At 42.0% G+C, this 19,257-nt stretch overlaps 1 protein-coding gene across 3 annotated transcripts in view; it reads right to left on the reverse strand.

The window, feature by feature from the left end:
* Nucleotides 1-19,257, reverse strand: part of LOC117355521 (cadherin-19-like) — a 277,325-nt gene that overhangs the window by 122,325 nt on the left and 135,743 nt on the right. For all 3 annotated transcript variants that reach the window (XM_033934214.1, XM_033934215.1, XM_033934216.1), the window contains one exon: nucleotides 15,426-15,607. In XM_033934214.1, coding sequence (XP_033790105.1) covers nucleotides 15,426-15,607 — 182 coding nt within the window. The remainder of the gene's footprint in view (nucleotides 1-15,425; nucleotides 15,608-19,257) is intronic.

Raw genomic sequence — 19,257 nt, forward strand, 5'->3', positions numbered from 1 at the left:
AGATGTAATAGTTTCCAATGCTCACACAATGTCATTGTATCTTCCAATGTTTTGTGAATCATTATCCCTAAATATTTTATACCCTCTTCCTTCCAAAGGAATGGATCGAATAAATCCTTTACACAATGTACATTTAATGGAAGAACCTCTGATATACTCCAATTTATCTTATACCTAGAAAATTTTCAAAAATGATCAATCAATTCCAGTAAATGAGGGATGGTTGATTTAGGATTTTTCAAATGAGCAAAATATCATCTGCACAAGCCAAAACTTTATAGTCTCAAACTGCATATGGAATCCCTTGTATCTCCTTTACCTGCTGGAATGGCCAACAAGGGTTCCAAAACAATATTATGTTCTTATGAGATAGGGGACATTCTCGTCAGACAAAAATGCTCCGAGAATGTATTATTAATATATAATCTGACGGAAGGGGAACTATACAAAGTTTGAATCATTTGAATAAATCCAGAACCTACTCCAAACCAATCCATTGATTGGTACATAAAAGTCCAAAGGCCTCTCTGCATCCAAAGAGACAGAGAAGACCAGATCATCCATTGTTTTTGCTAAATTTAGCATATGAAATGCCAATCTGGTCTTGTTTGCAGAATGTCTTTGAACAACAAAACCTGTTTGGTGCATACCAATTATATAAGGGAGAGCCTTGGCTAGTCTTAAAGCTAATAATTTAGCCAGAATTTTCCCGTCCACATTAATTAAAGAAATAAACCTGTAGTTTGAAACCAACATGGGATCTCTATTTGGCTCTGGCAAAACTATGGTTAAAGCTTCTGCCATAGTACCTGATATCTGACTCTTCGTCAGTTGTGATTGGTACAATTTTAAAAGATGGGGTAACAGTATAGATTGAAAAGACTTAAAAAAAACTCCACTGTGAATCCATCACTACCCGGAGTGGATTCAGATCTGAGAAACTTCAATGCTGACTAGAGTTCCGTGAATGATATAGGTGCCTCAGGTTTTTTCTTTAAATGCTCAGGAATTTTCGGTCCCTTAATTAATTTTAAAAATTCACTGCCATCCTTTTCTTTATATGAATAAAGCTCAGAAGAATATAAAGCTTTATAATAATCTAAAAATTGATTTTAAACATCCACAATATGGGTATATATTTTACCGTTCTCATCCTTAATGGCCGCAATCTTTACTTTCCTCTTTTTAGCTTTAAGATAATTAGCCAATAATCTTCCTGCTTTATTCAAGTTTCCATAATACAGAGCTTGCTGAGAAAATAAATATTTCCTAGCCAATTGTGAGGAAATCTCATTATATTTATATTTAGCTTTCAAAAGGGCATTCAATGTATCTTCCCATTTTAAAGCCAATTGTGACTCTAAAGTCAGAATAGTTTGTTCCAAATTGGAAAATTCTAATTTCAGTAATTTCCTAATATGCGCCAAATATGAAATTATCTGCCCTCGCACTGTAGTTTGATCTGACATAATAATTGGATCTATGCTAGCTTTTGTAACCTGTTGAATTAGATGGTCAGAAACAAAAAAATAATCAATTCTTGAAAATGATTTATGAACTTGGGAACAGAACGAAAATTCTCGAGCATTAAAATGAAATAACCGCCATATATCCTTTAATCCACATGTATGTACCAGATTATCCAAGCCTAATGATTTTAATTGTCTATTCGGTTGTTTATCCATTAGTGGATCCATGACAGCATTGAAGTCTCCAGCTATGACTAAATTGGCCATAGCCAGTGACACAATTGTTTGTTGGAGTTTTTAAAAGAAATCCGCCTGATTAGTGTTAGGTGCATAAATATTAAGAAGTGTCAGGGTATCTTTCCCTGAAGTCATATTAACATAGAGCCATCTACCCATGGGATCGGCCCAAGCCCTAAAGGGGTCTATTTGGTGCAGAAATCACAAACTTTATCAACAAGCAATTTTGCAATAAGGTTAATCACGTCTTTTCAGTGACATAGCGAGAGTGAGAGGCATTCTGGGTGGTGGCATCCCTCCCCTGCCCTCTTCTCTGCCCCTACCCCATCTGTTCCTTCCCCGCCCCCTCTGGCTGCACACGTGCCCCCCCTTCCCTTTTCCCGTACCTCTTTAATATTCCGAACATAAGCATCAACCACAACCTGCTGCTCATGCCAGTGTTGGCTCTTTCTATGACATCACTTCCTAGGTGCGGGTCCAGAAAGTGACTTCAGAGGAAGAACCAATGCTTCTTTGTGCAGCAGGTTGGGATTTATGCTCATGCCATGAACATTAAAGAGTTTTTATAAGCATCAGGAACAGCGTGGGTCATTCAGCATGGCTCTGTGCGCTAAAAACTGCTAGCACAATTTGATAGAAGAGGCTTTTAGTGGCACTGAACATCATCCCTATACATAACCATGCCTCTTTTGATGTTCAATACTGTTAAGCACCTGTGTAGATGCCATTCAGGTGCTTTTTTTTAATGGTGCCTCATGACACCTACTTTTATTTTCTTTGTTTTTAATTGGTTTTTAATGGTGCGGTCAATTACCACACCATTAATGGCCAATTAAAACACTTAACTTAGGCACCGGGCACCATTTTGAAAAGCTTCCTCAAAATCGTGTCAGGCAGAAGGCAACAGGAAGAGAGACTGGGGCAGGGCTAGAGCGTAATGGGGTGGGGGTGGGTGAAACTGGGTGGGCCTGGGGGAAGGTCTAGGGGTTCAGATTTTACTAAAATAGAATCTGGTAACCATAATCCTGGGGTAGAAAGGGCGAGGCCTAAAACTCCAATTGACCCAGTATGGCATCTGAGCCAATCAGTTCTATTCCTGGTGCATCCCAGGATACACTGGGAAGGGGAAGGCCCGCCATTTTGTAGAGGTGGGCCTGCCAGCTGGAAGGAATAAGCATCCCTCTGGATGACTTTTCTTCATTTAAGGTACAGGAGTGGAGGGGGTGGTCTTAGGGGTATGGGTATTGTGACCAGCCAGGTATTCTCCCTGTTCAGGTCCCAGTCAGGGCAGAGAGAAAAGAAGTAAAAAAGAAATCCCGGGGAGGAATTGGGAAGGGACAGCTTGTGTCTGAGGTAGATAATTACATTGACCACCGGGGGAGCCCAAGAGGCCCTTGGAACACTGCCAGGGCTGACACAGCAGGGCGTTGCCCCAAGGTATATAAACCTGTTTCAGAGAACAGGAAGGGAAGCCAGCTAGGGAGAGGTTTTAAGCCCTTTCTCCCTAGAGAGTCCCTGGAAACAAGCAGGTGCAACAAGCCTATGCCTATGGAGGTGATAGAGGCTGGTCAGGCTGAGGAATTAAATTTTCTAGAAGGTCAGAACATGGATGTAGAAGAAAGCCTGACAGAGTTTGCTCCTGAGCTTGTTGAGCCCATGCAGGTGAACTTCGCTTCCACCCTCAAGCAGTGAATGAGGTTGGTGTTTATGGACTGTTTGAAGAAACAATTTTTCTTTTGAATGCAAGCTAAATGGGTGATTGTATTTGGGAGAGGTTTTGCTAACACCCTGGGAGGGAATTTTTGAAAGCCGGTCTAGAGGCTTTAATTCGCAAAACCTATCACTCTCCTGACCTGGCAGTGACTAGAACTGGCCAGAGGCTTGTGTGAACTTTTGAGATACTTGTGCTGAACGTGTGCACTGAACTATATTTTTGTTTGTGTTTTGAAAGCTGCCTGCTTTGGAAGCAGACAACCCTAAGGCTGGGGGCAATTAAACCCTCTGCCACAACTAAAATAGAAACATTGCTGAGAGCAAATTAATGCCTTTATTTGGACTGTTATTTGCTGGTTTTGTTTTCTACTTTTTGTGTTACTGTAAGAAGAGCATTCTGACAAGTTTGTCCTCTGTTTTGGAAAGCATACTTACCTTGGGACAAAAGAGAAATAAAATCTGATATTATTTTGTCATTGAAGAATAATTGTGGTGATTTTTGTTATCTGGTTTTTTTCTTTTCTTTTGGTTCCTGTTTGGAATCCGGGCCTGCAGGGTGGCTCCAGTCCGGGCCACACGTCAGGGTGTTATTTTGTGGCCATCCACTGAGTGTGCTATTGAGCACGGTTTGGAGCTACAGTGGACCACAGTATAGATGTTTAAGGGTATTAGGGGGGTCTGAAGGTTTGTGAGAGTATCAAGGGTGGGGTCTAGAGGTTCAGGGGTGCTGCCAGTTGGGGAGGTTTCAGGGGTTTTTGTGGGGGGGGCAGGAGAGTGTGGGCATGGGCATCCCTCCTGCTGGGATACTTTTTGTAAGTATTGGGATTCAGTGAGGGATAGTGACAGGAGGGAGTGTGCAACCCTCCTTCCAGGCTACTTTCCAGGAGGGAGGGTAGTGAGGGTTCATGGGGGTGGTAGTAGGATTGAGTGTGCATCCCTCCTGCTGATGGTACTTCATGAGGGGGGTGTTCTGGGATCACAAGCTGGCAGGAGGAGGGATGCCCACTCAATCTTGCTACCACCTCCAGGAAACAAAATGGGACCTTTTTTGATATCAATGTTAAGTGATACTTTGATTAAAATAAACACAATGCATCACTCTGTTAACAACACTTCTACAGTAAAGCATGGTAGTAATGCATCATGTTATGGTGAAGTTTCACAGCAGTGGAGATGGGGATATTTTTGTAAACCAAAGCAAAACTGATGGTGCAAAGCAAAAGAAAATTCTGGAGAAAATCCATTCTTGGCTTTCATAGACCTGGAACTACTAATATTAGTACTACACTGATGGAAAATAAGTCATGCCGCTAGAAATTTGAATAATTGTATCATATCTCCCATTCCTGATTTTTTTTCCTGGAAAATACATATCTATCTATTACCTCTGTTTCTTTTTGTATGACCTATAGTGTAATCCATTCATCCATTTGTGGCCCTTCTTTGAATTATCTCTGCTTTATTAATATCTAGTACAGAATATTGTTTTCTTAGCTTTTACTGGATATTATATTGATATTTTATTATAACTTATTTAAGCATATTTGGTGAATGTGGTGAAATCAGTTAGCTTAGCAGGGTTTAAAAAAGGTTTGATATATTTCTAAAAGGGAAATTCATAAGCCATTATTGAGATGGCTTGTGGAAATCCACTGTTTATTCTTAGGATAAACAGCATAAAATCTATTTTATTACTTTGGATCTTGCTAGGTACTTGGGACCTGGGTTAGCCTCTGTTCGAAACAGGATACTGGGCTTGATGGACCCTTAGTCTGTCTCAGTATGACAATTCCTATGTTCTTAGTGTAAAAAAGTCTTACCAGAGACCTGTGGAGAGAAAATATTATTTTATACTTTCTTCTAGTGATATCTATTTTACATACCCAAGTATACCATTATCTTTTTTAAACTGCTAAACTTTTGTATAATGTTGCAGGGTGCACAAGGTGATAACAGATACAGTGAAGAGACAGTCCCTACTTTATGAAACATATATTCTGCCTGATATACAGACATGAGTGGTCTATATGTGGACATAATTGAGCAAAAGGCAGACTTTATTGACTGAAGTTGCAAAGAATGAATCTTCTTAAGAGTCTGTGGTACTCATTTTCAAAAGAGAAAACATCCAAAAAATGTCATGAAGTGACATTTGGACGTTTTATTTGCTAACACAATTTTAGACTGTTTTCTATGCTGTTTTTCTGCAGTGTGTTTAAATCTCAAGAATGTGTGTTGGAGCATAGTTTGGGTGGGATTAGGTCAGGTTTATTATGTTTTATTCTGCAATATTGGAATATTATTGTACTGACATATAGGTAACATTTTCGGGCACAAGAGCTTTTGGGGAGGTATACAGTTGGGCACAGTAGGTTTCAAGTGAGGTTTGGAGGGCTCACCATACAATGTAACGGGATTATGGTGAGATGTGCACTTGGGGACCTTTTATGTGAAGTTTATGGCAGTGCCCCCTAGGATGCCCTAATGTTCTCCTGGCTTCTCCTATGTCCCAATGGATGTTTTTGGTGGGTTTTCAAAAAGATAGATGCAATGAGGACAAACACATCTAGGGAATGGCCATTTTCAAAACAAGAAAGAGACATTTTCCTGTTTTGAAAATAGTACTTTTCTCTACTGGATTTTATGGACATTTTCCCCAAGACGTCCAAAATCAGATTTAGACATCATGTTGAATATGCCACTTCACATACAGCAAAGTTCTTCACATCCTTGTACTTTTTCACATTCTTCTGTCTAAAAAATACTGATAAAAATACATTAAAGTAGAAGTTAGTTTTATTGATCTACACGTGACTTTATATTTTTAGTGTGAAAGAGAAATTGATATATTGACAAAGAAAAACAAACCAAAACATTTTGTTTGCTTATGTCTTCACATCCCTAGACTCAATATTCAGCAGAAGTCACTTTTTATAGCAGTAACAACTGGGAGTCATTTAGGATAAGTGTCTTCCAATTTTGCATAATGGAGTTTTGCATGTTTGCTCAAAATTGGCAGGACAGCTCAGATTCTTTTTAAGTTGACTGGGTATTATCTGTTGATTGCAGTCTTGAAATCTTACAATGGATTATTTTATGGAATAAAAAGTCTGGGCTTTGACTGGACCAATCAAGAACATTCATTTTCTTCTTGCTGAATCATTCTATTGTTGCTTTTGATTTGTACTTGATAAGATTATCCTGCTGAAAGGTGAAGTGAAGTGAAGTTGTGCAAAGGCATACAGAAGATATATACAGTCAACTTATTGTATACTGTATATCTTCTGTATGCCTTTACATAAGAACATAAGAACTGCCATCTCCAGATCAGACCTTCGGTCCATCAAGTCCGTCAATCCGCATACTCAGAGGTCCAGCCAGGTGTACACCTGGCGTAATTTTAGTCATCCATATCCCTCTATGCCTCTCTTAAGGAGATGTGCATCTAGTTTGCTTTTAAATCCTAGAATGGTGGATTCTGCAATAACCTCCTCTGGGAGAGCATTCCAGGTGTCCACCACTTGCTGTGTGAAGCAGAACTTCCTGATATTTGTCCTGGACTTGTCCCCCCTCAGCTTCAGTCCATGTCCTCTTGTCCGTGTCACATTGGACATTGTAAATAACTTTTTTTCCTGCTTTATTTTGTCGATTCATTTCAGTATTTTGAAAGTCTCGATCATATCCCCTCGCAGTCTCCTCTTCCCAAGGGAGAACAATCCCAGTCTCCTAAGTCATTCCTCGTATTCCAAGTTCTCAGTACCTTTTACTAGCTTCGCTGCTCGTCTCTGCACCCTCTCCAGAAGTTTTATATCCTTCTTTAGGTTGGGAGACCAATGTTGGACACAGTATTCCAAGTGTGGTCTGACCATTGCTCTATAAAGCGGCATTATAACCCTCTCCGATCTACTCGTGATTCCCTTCTTTATCATGCCTAACATTTTATTTGCTTTCTTTGCCGCTGCCACACATTGTGCCGACGGCTTCAGGGTCCTATCTATCAGTATACCCAGGTCCTTTTCTTGTTCGCTCTTACCCAGAGTTGCACCTGACATTCTATACTCATGTTCCTTGTTCTTTCTGCATAAATGCATTACTTTGCACTTTTCCACATTAAATTTCATCTGCCATTTTTCTGCCCATTTCTCTAACTGACACAAGTCACTCTGGAGTTCCTCGCTATCCTTCTGCGATCTGATTGCCCGGCATAGCTTTGTGTCGTCTGCAAACTTGATGATCTCACTGGATGTTCCTTCTTCTAGGTCATTGATGAAAATATTAAATAAGATGGGCCCAAGTACCGAGCCCTGGGGTACACCGCTAGTCACTTTCTCCCAGTCTGAGAACTTCCCATTATGCCCACTCTCTGCTTTCTGTTTTCCAGCCATTTGCCTATCCATCTTAGTATGTCTCCCTCTATTCCATAGCTTTGTAGTTTCCTGAGAAGTCTTTCATGTGGAACCTTGTTGAACTCTTTCTGGAAGTCCAAGTATATTATGTCCACCGGTTCTCCACTATCAATATGTTTGTTCACTGTCTCAAAAAATTGAAGTAAATTTGTCAAACATGATTTCCCTTTCTGACGCCATGTTGTCTGGCTCTCATCAGGTCATGTGTATCCAAGTGCTGGACTATGCTACCTTTAATCAGTGCTTCGACCATCTTTCCAGGGACAGACGTAAGACTCATAGGTCTGTAGTTGCCCGGTTCTCCTCTTGATCTTTTTTGAAAATTGGCGTGACGTTCGCTATCTTCCAGTCGTCTGGTATCTGTCCAGTTCTAATTGACAGGTTGGCAAGTTTTTGCAATAGTTCTCCAATTTCAACCTTCAGTTCTTTTAAGACTCTCGAGTGAATTCCAACCAGTCCAGGGGATTTGTCACTTTTAAGTCTGTTGATCTGGTAGTATATCTGGTCCAAGTCCACTTCTACTGTGGTGAGGCTGTCCTCTATTACTCCTTTGAACACTTTCACTGTTTCTAGTATTGTTGTGGTGTCCTCCTTCATAAAGACATACGCGAAGAAGGAATTTAGTCTGTCTGCAATTTGTTTGTCTTCCTTGATGTACCCTTTTCTTCCCTGGTCATCCAGCGGTTCCACCGCCTCTTTTGCGGGTTTTTTCCCTTTTACATATCTAAAGAAGGGCTTGAAATATTTGGCCTCTTGCACTATTTTCTCTTCATAGTCCTTTTTGGCATCCCTCACCGCCTTGTGACATTTCTTCTGATCATCTTTGTGTTTGTTCCATGCTTCGGTTGTTTTCATACGTTTCCATTTTTTAAAAGAATCCTTCTTTTTTTTTTATGGCTTCCTTCACCTCTCTAGTAAGCCATGCCAGTTCTCTTTTGCCTCTAGTTTTCCTTTCTTTGGAAATCCGTGGAATGTAGAGATTTTGTGCTTCCATGATAGTATTTTTCAGTAGGGACCATGCCTGATCTACCGTTTTAACTGTGTCCATCTTTTTCTTGAGCCATTGTTTTACCATGGCTCTCATGCTATCGTATCTTCCCTTCTTGAAGTTTAAAGTCGTGGTTAAGGTTTTGGTACGTTTCCCTTTCCCAATGCATGACTTCACTCATTATATAGCACTTATTGCATTAGTGACTTGCAAGTACATACATTATCTCCAACATTTGACATTGCCTTGAAGTTTCTCAAGACTCCTGATCAGGCCCCTTTTGGCCAAAACATATACATGTCGAGTCATTGAGTTATTGGATAAATAATAAAAGCCATTGAGCCATTGGATGAATAAAAGGGCATTTATGCAATAAATTTGTGTACACCAGTCTATTTTAGAGTATTTACTCTTTATTTTGTGTCTGTATTTCTAATTTCATCTTCTGGACATGTCCATCTAATAAGGAAAAATTATTATAAAGCTCTTTCAGCTAAGGAACAGTCTGATAAATACATGGAGATGAGAAATAGCACCAGCCAAAACTAAATATTTTTAACCATCTCCACATATTCGAGTGTTATTTCATGAATAGGAATTTCACTTTCAGAGGAAGCAATGTCAGGTAGATCTACCACTTTAGGCATCATAATACCATCTGATCTTCTTGGTAAATGTGTCACAGCCCAGCTGCGGTATCATCTAAGCCAGAGGCTTGCAAATAATTTGAAGAGGCCCTGTGGGGTGAAAAAGGGTGGGTTCTATTTCAGGAGATTAAAGTAGGTCCTTCTTGAGGGGATAACTTTATTTCTTTCTTAGAAGGCAGGCAGATCACTGACCAATATTAAGCCTGCTGTGGGCAGATTTAGCCCCAGATATATATCCTGGCACCATCATTCAATATCTGTAAGCTGCTGGGGCTAATGTGGCTTCAGGCTGAATATTATCTGGGATTGGTGCCCTCTGCTTAATGAATCCCCCTCCCTCTCTCATGAACCATATCCCTTCTCCCTCCCCCTGCATATAAGGGCTGACTGAGGACCCCCACCTCTGTAGGAACCTCAGGCCTACTTGTAAATACCTAGTGTTCTAGTGGGGTCATACAAGGTATGGGTAGGAACAAATTTCACTTGGTCCTGCCCATCAGAGCAACCAGTGTAAAACGATTGCCACAACTTTGTAAGATGTTAGCAGTCCAATGATATAAGGGAGAAGAATAGTGTAGATTGTGTGGCTGATAACAAGTAGTATTATTCATTTGTTTCTGGAACTAATAGCTTCTTGTTTATTCACCTTTAAGTGACCTCAAATTTGATTATGCCTATTGCAGTGTTAGTGTGCTGAAAGCCTCAAAGCTGTTTATTATAGTTGATGAGACTGATTCTGACATTTTTCTTGTCATGCCAAAAATAGGAAAGAAAATTTGTAATGTGATGTTGTTGTCATATGTCATATGTCAAGGGAAAGAAATGTAAAAAATTCTACTACTTTGTATAGAAAACACTGTTTTGTCCTTTTTATGACTGAAGTCATAACTCTTGCTTTGCTCAACAACTTGACACTTGACTTTGTGACTGTGCTCGAGCACAGCCTATATCATATGTAACCAGGGTGGTTGATGCCTAGAATGCACTCCCGAGGGAGGTGGTGGAGAGGAAAACGGTGACAGAGTTCAAACAAGTGTGGGATGAACACAGAGGATCTCTAATCGGAAAATAATGGGTATATATTGAAAGAATTAAGGCCAGCACTGGGCAGACTTGCACGGTCTGTGTCCCGTTTATGGACATTCAGCCTCCCCAGACTTCAATGGATGGGATGGTTTAGATGGGCTAGAGTGAGATTTGATGGAGACTTCAGTAGATGCAACCTAAGCACACTACCGGGAAGAGCTCTGGTTTCTGGCCCAGAAATATCCAAGAAAAGGGACCATTTAAATTAAATGATTAATTTATAGAGCGTGTATGGTTGGGCAGACTAGATAGACCATTCAGGTCTTTATCTGCCGTAATTTACTATGTTACTATGTTTGTATCTTCTTTTCTCAAATCAACTTAAGCAAACTCACATATTACACCTGCATGCAAGTTCTTCTATGCAGTCTATGAAATCATGATCACAAGACTCTAACATATATTATAGCTCTCAAGAATACCTGACCTATAACTTTCCAGTGCAAATTAATTGCAGCCACAAAGAAATATTAAAAGCACCAGAATGGCAATAATCATAGAGGTGTCAGTCGTAAGCAATTACTTTGTGAATTGTGAGGAGAGAGAAAAGATCATCTAATAACAAGAAATACCGTCTGAGACCAAGAAAATGTTGCAGAAATATTTCCCATTGCTTTAGGTGTCAGTGGCTTGATTATAGTGAATTTCCAAGCACCTGGATAGATTGCCTGTTCTTGTTATATCTTACAAACTCCAAAAGGAAAATCTCTTTGGCAGGATGCAAGTATTACTGCGAGCATTAGAAGTAAATTTGAGAGTCTGAAATCATATCCACATACCTTAGCTTAAGAGAAAGGTACATTTATGTCACAATATGCAAAAGCAACTCATTTGGAGAGCTTGCCTTCTAATGAGGACATTAAGAAAGTAATTTTATAATAGCCAACTAACTTGTGCAGCAGGTTTGCACTTAAGCTATAAAGAGTATCAAAATATAGTCTTTTCCATGAAAACTTGTAATGAACACAGTATATATTCAATATGGGGCTCATAATCAAAACTTAAACATGTCTAAAAACCTGCACAAGTCGGCTCTTGGTTGTCCTAAAAGACAGGTCATCCAAGTGCCGATAATCAAAACGGTTTTTTTGATGTATCCAGGAACTTTTTAGGCCTCTGACTCTCGCTATGCGCCCAGAGTGGAAAGGGGCTTTTCTGGAGGAGTGGTTAGGGTGGGATGTGGGCCAACCTATACTTAGTCATCCTGCATGGATAATCGAATGTTTGACAAGACTTCCTAGGTGAAACTTATATGTTGTGAGTTAGATGATGTAAAAACAGGTATAAGTGGCAAAAAGATTTTGAAAGTGACCAGATAACCACTGCAAGGACATAGTAAAGACCCCCTCACACACACACACTCCCCCTGTGTTCACTGACCCTGTCATAGCCCCACAAAGTTCATAATAAAAAGGTACATACCTGCCTCTGGAACATCAGCACCTGCTATAGGAAAACCTAATAGAACTGCACAGAGTTGGCCTAAGTAGTCTGGGGGCAGGGGTGGCTACTGAACCATAGAGAGGAGGACCCAGGCCCAAAAGCCAGTCTAACCACATTAATGGTGGAAAATGTGATCCCAACAAAACACTATTGTACTGCCATATAAGTGTTACCTGCAGCCATAAGGGCTATTGGGGTGGTAGACAGATGGGTATAGTGGATTTGGGGGGTATTTTGGGAGGCTCACCATAACCTATAAGGGAGGTCTGGTGAGCCATGCTTTTGTGAAGTTCACAGCAGTGTCCTATAAGGTGCCACTCTGTTTTGTTGCCATGTCTGGGTGGCTAGTCCATCACAATGCTGGCCTCTTCCACGTACAAAAGATCTTGTTCTGGGTATTTGGGTCTGGATGATCAAAAGCCTGGACATACAGAGAGATGATTAAAAATAAATAAATAAACATACTTTTTGAGAATGGACATTTTATTGCTGCTGACTTTGGATGACTAGCATCCAACGTCCAAATCGGACTTAGACATTTCTTTTGCTTATGGCCTTCTACATATTCATGAAAATACAGTATAATTAATAAACATGTATCAGTTTGTAGAGTGTAATTGTAGTGATTATTCACTACTGTACCATATTTTCACTCATATACCGCGCACCCGTGTAAAACGCGCACACGGGTATAGCGTGTGGGAAACTGTAATTTATGTAAATAAATTTTTATATACTGCGCACACCCGTATACCGCGCACACCCGTATACCGCGCATGCCTCCCCGACTCTCCCATCGCCACCCGACTCTCCTTTTGCCCGTCCCGACTCTCCTCTGGCCACCCCGACTCTCCTTTCGCCTGCCCCGACTCTCCTCTCCCCCTTGAAGTCCTGTCCCCACCCTGAAAGCCTGATGTCCCCCCGACATCCGATTCACCCCCCCCCCGCAGGACCGCTCACACCCCCACCCCGAAGGACCGCTCGCACGCACTCGCAGCCGCACCTGCACCCCTACCCCGAAGGACCGCTCGCACCCCCACAGCCTCCCGCCCCCCCATCATGTAGAAGCTCCTACCGTTGTCAGAGAAAGGGTGGGACCGCCAGAAGAGGAAGCAGAGCAGACGCAGGGCTCACAGAAGGGCCGGGACTGCCAGTAGAGGAAGCAGCAGGACAACGGTAGGAGCTTCTACATGATGGGGGGGGGTCGGGAGGCTGTGGGGGTGCGAGCGGTCCTTCGGGGTGCGGGTGCGAGTGCGTGTGAGCGGTCCTTCGGGGTGGAGGTGCGAGCGGTCCTGCGGGGTGAATCGGACGTCGGGGGGGAACTATGTAAAAAAAAAGTTGTAAAACGCACTCACGCATATAACGCGCATGGTTATGCACGGTTTGTAAAATCGTATATAACACGCGCGTTATATGCATGAAAATACGGTAACTCTCAAAAGGCCATCACTTTATCTCAAAAAAGATATAGTGGAACTAGAAAAGGTTCAATGAAGAACAACCAAGATGATAAAGGGGAATAACTCCTGTTATACGAGGAAAGAATAAAAAGGTTAGGGCTCTTGAGCTTGGAAAAGAAACAGCAGAAGGGAGATTATGACTGAAGCCTACAAAATCCTAAGTGGTGTAGAATGGGTAGAAGTGGATTGATTTTTACTCCGTCAAAAATTACAAAGACTAGGGCACACTCAATGAAGTTACAGGGAAATACTTTTAAAACCAATAGCAGGATATATTTTTTTTCACTCAAAGAATAGTTAATCTCTGGAACGCGTTGCCAGAGGTTGTGGTAAGAGCGGATAGCATAGCTGGTTTTAAGAAAGGTTGACCAATTTCCTGGAGGAAAAGTTCATAGTCTGTTATTGAGAAAGACGTGGAGGGAAGCCACTGCTTGCCCTGGATCAGTAGCATGGAATGTTGCTACTCTTTGGGTTTTGGCTAAGTACTATTAACCTGGATTGGCCACCATGAGAACAGGCTACTGGGCTTGATGGACCATTGGTCTGACCCAGTAAGGCTATTCTTAAGCTCTTATCTTCATGCATGGACAATTTGCAGACTAGTTCATATGTGGTTCTGAGGTTCTAAACCAGGGGTGTCAAACTCTCTCCTTGAGGGCCACAATCCAGTCGGGTTTTCAGGATTTCCCCAATGAATATGCATGAGATCTATTTGCATGCACTGCTTTCATTGTATGCTAATAGATCTCATGCATATTCAATGGAGAATTCCTGAAAACCCGAATGGATTGCGGCCCTCGAGGAGGGACTTTGACACCCCAGTTCTAAACTGTCTTTTACATAAAACCTCATTACCAAACACTGAATTTGCTGCTTAAAAGTGGCATTAGCAGGCCACACTCAACAGCCTGGAAAAACCTGACCTACATTTCCGGCACCTGTCTGTTCCGGAGGTGCAATTCTGTATACAATGCTGTGGCATGATTGGCATGCGATCAGCAGCTGCATTTAGGAGGATGCTAATATCGACGCTGTATACGGAATCTGGGCCTTAGTGCTCTGGGCCATGGAAGCGACCTCTGCTGTGGCTTAGTAAATAGGAGGGTTAACGTAGGAGTTCTTACTGCCTACAAAATAGGTGACAGTAAGTGTTCACGCACTAATGGTCATGTGTTAACTTCAAAATTAGTTTGTGGCCATTTTAGATCCATGCTAACAAGTGGCTTCAGTGTGTAGATTACCCACATGTTAAAAAACAGTAAAAGGGTCCCTATAAATATTTTTATTAACTTTGATGGCTTTCTAGGATATTTTTAAAAAGATGCCAGGGGTACATATGTACTCTTTTTGTCTGGTTCTCACATGTGGACTTTATTAAACACCATCCATACTGCTGTGTTTAAAATGAAATACAAATATTGTATAAGAAATATAGAAAAATAGAACATGTGGCTCAACTTGTGGTATGATTAATATTAGTTTGACAATTCGTAATATGAGAACTCATTTGAAAAAAATAAATGCTGGGTTTTACTAAACGGCGATAGAGGTTTCTATCACGGGCTGTCAAAGCATTTACCTCAATGGCCTGGGGTAGAAACTTCTACCGTTGTTTAGTAAAAGGAGCCGAAAGTTAGAGAAACATGCTGTTTGTATTGAACTAATAACATGTTCGTAATTAGTTTCAAGTTTATTAGGATTTTATATACCGCCTATCAAGGTTATCTAAACGATTTTTACAATCAGGTACTCAAGCATTTTTCCCTATCTGTCCCGGTGGGCTCACAATATATCTAACGGACCTGGGGCTACGGAGGACTGAGTGACTTGCCCAGGGTCACAAGGAGTAGCGCAGGGTTTGAACCCACAACCCCAGGGTGCTGAGGCTATAGATCCAACCACTGCGCCACACACTCCTCCGCTTAGCAATTAGTTTGGAATCCTAATTCTCTTTTAGAGCATATTGCCATACTCACCTGCTTTAAAATAATAAGTCCTTCCTGGGTTAGGTTGTTGGTAATTATGTCAAATGTACTTGAATTTCCTTCAATGATATAGTCAATCTCTGCATTTTCTCCTTTGTCATTATCATCAGCCATTATAGTGCCTATGATAGCACCTACTGGTGTATTTTCCCAAAAAGACAAATGATACAGCTCTTCAAGAAAAAAAAAAAGAACAAATATACTCTCTATTAATTGTCCACTATACTGTGCAATATAAGCAATTCAACTTACTCTGTGTTAAGAATCTATTATTGCATGTTCTTTTTTTAAAATGATGGTGCAGTGTTAAAATTTCTTTATTCTAGGTTTTAAAAATGATACAATCATATACAAGAAACTATCCCCCCACTCCCTTTTACAAAACCGTAGCATGTTTTTTAGCGCCATCCATGGCGGTAACAGCTCTGACGCTTATAGGAATTCTATGAGCGTCGGATCTGTTACTGCCATGGCCGGCGCTAAAAACCACGCAATGGTTTTGTAAAAAGGGGTGGGGGTATATTAGTGTCACCTCACCCCACCACATCCCCAAAAGACCCCCCACCCTTGAGGCCAGTGGTGCATTTCCACCCCACCCCCGAGAACCAGAATCCTCCCCGTCTGCGAGCCCCCCCCCCACCCCCACCCCCCACGACAGCTGGCATCGTTCGCCCGCTCAAACCCTAATCCTTACCATGATCTGGCAGCACCAATTCACAGGACATGCCGGTGCCGGAAGAGCCTGCCTTTTGCTGCTGATCTCTGCTGGGCTGGGCCTTGAGCATGCTCAAAACCTTTTGGCTCCTGCTCTCTCCGAGATTATAATGAGATTTTTGGAGAGAGCGGGAGCCAGAAGGCCTTGAGCATAGGCAGATGCTCAAAGCCCAGCCCAGCAGAGATCAGTGGTAAAAGGCAGGCTTGTTCAGACCGGCATGTCCTGTGGTTTGGTGCTGCGTGCCAGATCGCGGTAAGGGTTTGGGTTTGGACGGGCGGGCAATGCCGGTTCTCGAGGGGTGGGGGCTCACAGACGGGGGTATTCTGGTTCTCAGGGGTGGGGTGGAAGTGTGCCAGTGGCCTCAGGGGTGGGGGTCTTTTGGGGATGTGGTGGGGTGGGGTGGAAGTGAGCAGCGCCAGTGGCTTCATGGGGGGGATGTGGAACCAATCAAACGAGTTTCCCTTACTTCCTCTGGGGAAACTCACTTTGATATACGATCACTTTGATTTATGAGCATGCTTCTGGAATGAATTATGCTCGCAAACCAAGGTTTCACTGTATATAAAAATAATGAACATGCTGTTACAAGTTGGATTATAATGAGGGAAATAAGGAAGTGGAGAGAACTATGCAAGTGAAAATGTGGGGCAATTATTAAACTAAAACTATCTGGGCTGTTTTGCCTTTATTATCATGGCAAAACCTATATGGGAGGGGAAGAAACTACCGTGTTTCCCTGAAAATAAGACACTGTCTTATATTAATATTGGGCCCAAAAAAGGCACTAGGTCTTATTTTCGGGGATGTCTTATTTTCTTCATGTACAATAATCATCTCTCCCTTCCTCTCCTCTACCCCAATTCTTCATATTTCCTTTCTCTCCCCCACATGTGCAGCATCTTTCCTTCCCTCTCACCATCCCCTTGTGCAGTATCTTTCTATCCTTTCCCCTTCCCTCCCATTCCCCTGTGCAGCAGAACCCTCCCTCCATCCCTTGTGAAACAGAACCCTTTGAGCTTATATACCTCCCTTCCTCCCATCCCCCCATGTAGCATCTTTCTATCCCCCTCGCCAATGTACACACACTCTCGCCTCTCCCCCCCCATGACCCATTTCTTCCTCCCATCTGAACCGTGAGACAGAATGAAATACCTTATAACAAATTGACAGCATCAACAGCAATCTATTCAGGCTTCTTCATGGCCTGGGCGATTCCTCTGCTGCGTTGCTGATGACGCCATCAGTGACGTGGCAGAGGAATGTCCCAGGCCGCGAAGCAGCCTATCTAGATTGCTGCTGACGCTGCCGGTTTGTTATAAAGTATTTCTTTCTGTCTCATGGTTTGGATGGGAGGGACAGATGGGTTGGCAGGGGCAGGAGGAAGCGCTGCTGCTGCTGCTGCCAGCAACTAGGGCTTATTTTCAGGGGTAGGGCTTATATTAATACCTATCCCAAAAATCATGCTAGTGCTTATTTTCGGGGTAGGTTTTATTTTTGGGGAAACATTGTAGTAACAGGAAGAAACTGGTTTAATTATGCATCTCAAAGGGACCATTTTTCTAAGGGCTCTAAACTGTAGAAGAGCTTCTTACTGCGGGTCAGTGAGATAAATGCTCTGATGTTCAAGCAATTCTTATGAGTGCCAGAGCATTTACCTTGCAATTCTGCGCTAAGAAGCTCTTCTGCAGTTTAGCAAAACCCAGCATAAGTCACATTGTAGTCCTTTTACTAAGCTACAGTAAGCTCTAATGCACACTTACTGCACAAAATATTCCTTACAGCAGAGGGCACTCAGGCACCCTACTGTAATTTTGGGATCAGCGCATGCTACCCATACTCTAAAAAATTAGATTTACACTTTTCCCTCCGTATTCGCAGTTTCAGCAATCACGGTTTCGATTATTTGTGGTTTTTAGCTTGCCCTTTGACAGAGCTTCACATAGGTGGCTTATAAATAAACTGAGTTGGAGCCCTAGCATGATTGACTGAGTTAGAAAATTGTGAGTGAAGGCTACAAAGAGTAGTGGTAAATAGAATTCTTCCTGAGGAAAGGAACTTTACCAGTGATGTGCTGTACAGGTTGTTTCTGTAACTGAACTGTAAACCATTTGGATTTTTTTTTTATTTTTTGGCTGTTATGCGGTATATAAAGTTTTTAATAAACATAAACATATTGTGGAAAGGTTGTTTGGTAAGGTTTGACACTTTGTGGATGATACCAAAATCTAATAAGTTAAACAACTCTGGTGGTGTGGATAACATGAAGAGATACAGAGTGAAGCCTGAAGAATGGTCTAGAATTTGGAAGCTAAGATTTATTGCTAAAAAATGCAGCCATGCATTGTGATTGCAAAATCCCAGTCGCATGGGTGTAAAGTACCTCTGTGCATGAAAGACAAACAGAACTTGAGAGTAATCACGTCAAATGAATTTTCAGTGGCTAGGCAGGTAGAAAAGACAACAGCAAAAGCCAGAAGGATGTTTGGGTGCATAGGGACAGTGATGGCCAGCAGTAAGGAGGAGGTGCTATTGCCTCTATATAAGTCTTTGAAAAGACAATTCTATAGACTGTTTTAAACAGGGTAGAGTAAGCCAAAAGATCATCTATTGAAAAGGTCAGTGGTCCATAGGCGTTAGAAAAGGGGGAGTCACGGGTGCCATGACACCCCCAAAAATCAGAGCTAGGCACGCAAAGATTTCCTCACCACTGCTACAGCTGCTGATGTTTCCCCAGACTAACAGCAGCAGCAGTGGTGGCAAAGCAATGATAAAGCCATTACAGGGCTGCCCCATTCATCCTTGAGGATGCTGGCTTTGCCTCAGAACTGGAAGTGATGTCAGAGGGATGTGGGTCTGGCGGCTGCAAGGATGAATGGAGAAGCCCAACGGTGGCTTTATATTTATTTTTACGCTGCCACTGCTGCTGTTAGTCTGAAGAAGCAGCAATAGTTGCAGTGGAGGTGGCCAGTGTGACGGATGGGAAGGGGTAGCTGGATGCAGGAGGGGACAGGAGGAAGAGCCTGGAGAAAAGGGAGAGAGAGGAACTAGCATGCTGGATGGAAGGGGAGGACTGACATGCTGGATGAAGGAGACAGGGGGCGAACATGC

Source organism: Geotrypetes seraphini, chromosome 2 (genome assembly GCF_902459505.1).
Source record: "Geotrypetes seraphini chromosome 2, aGeoSer1.1, whole genome shotgun sequence".
NCBI lineage: Eukaryota > Metazoa > Chordata > Amphibia > Gymnophiona > Dermophiidae > Geotrypetes > Geotrypetes seraphini.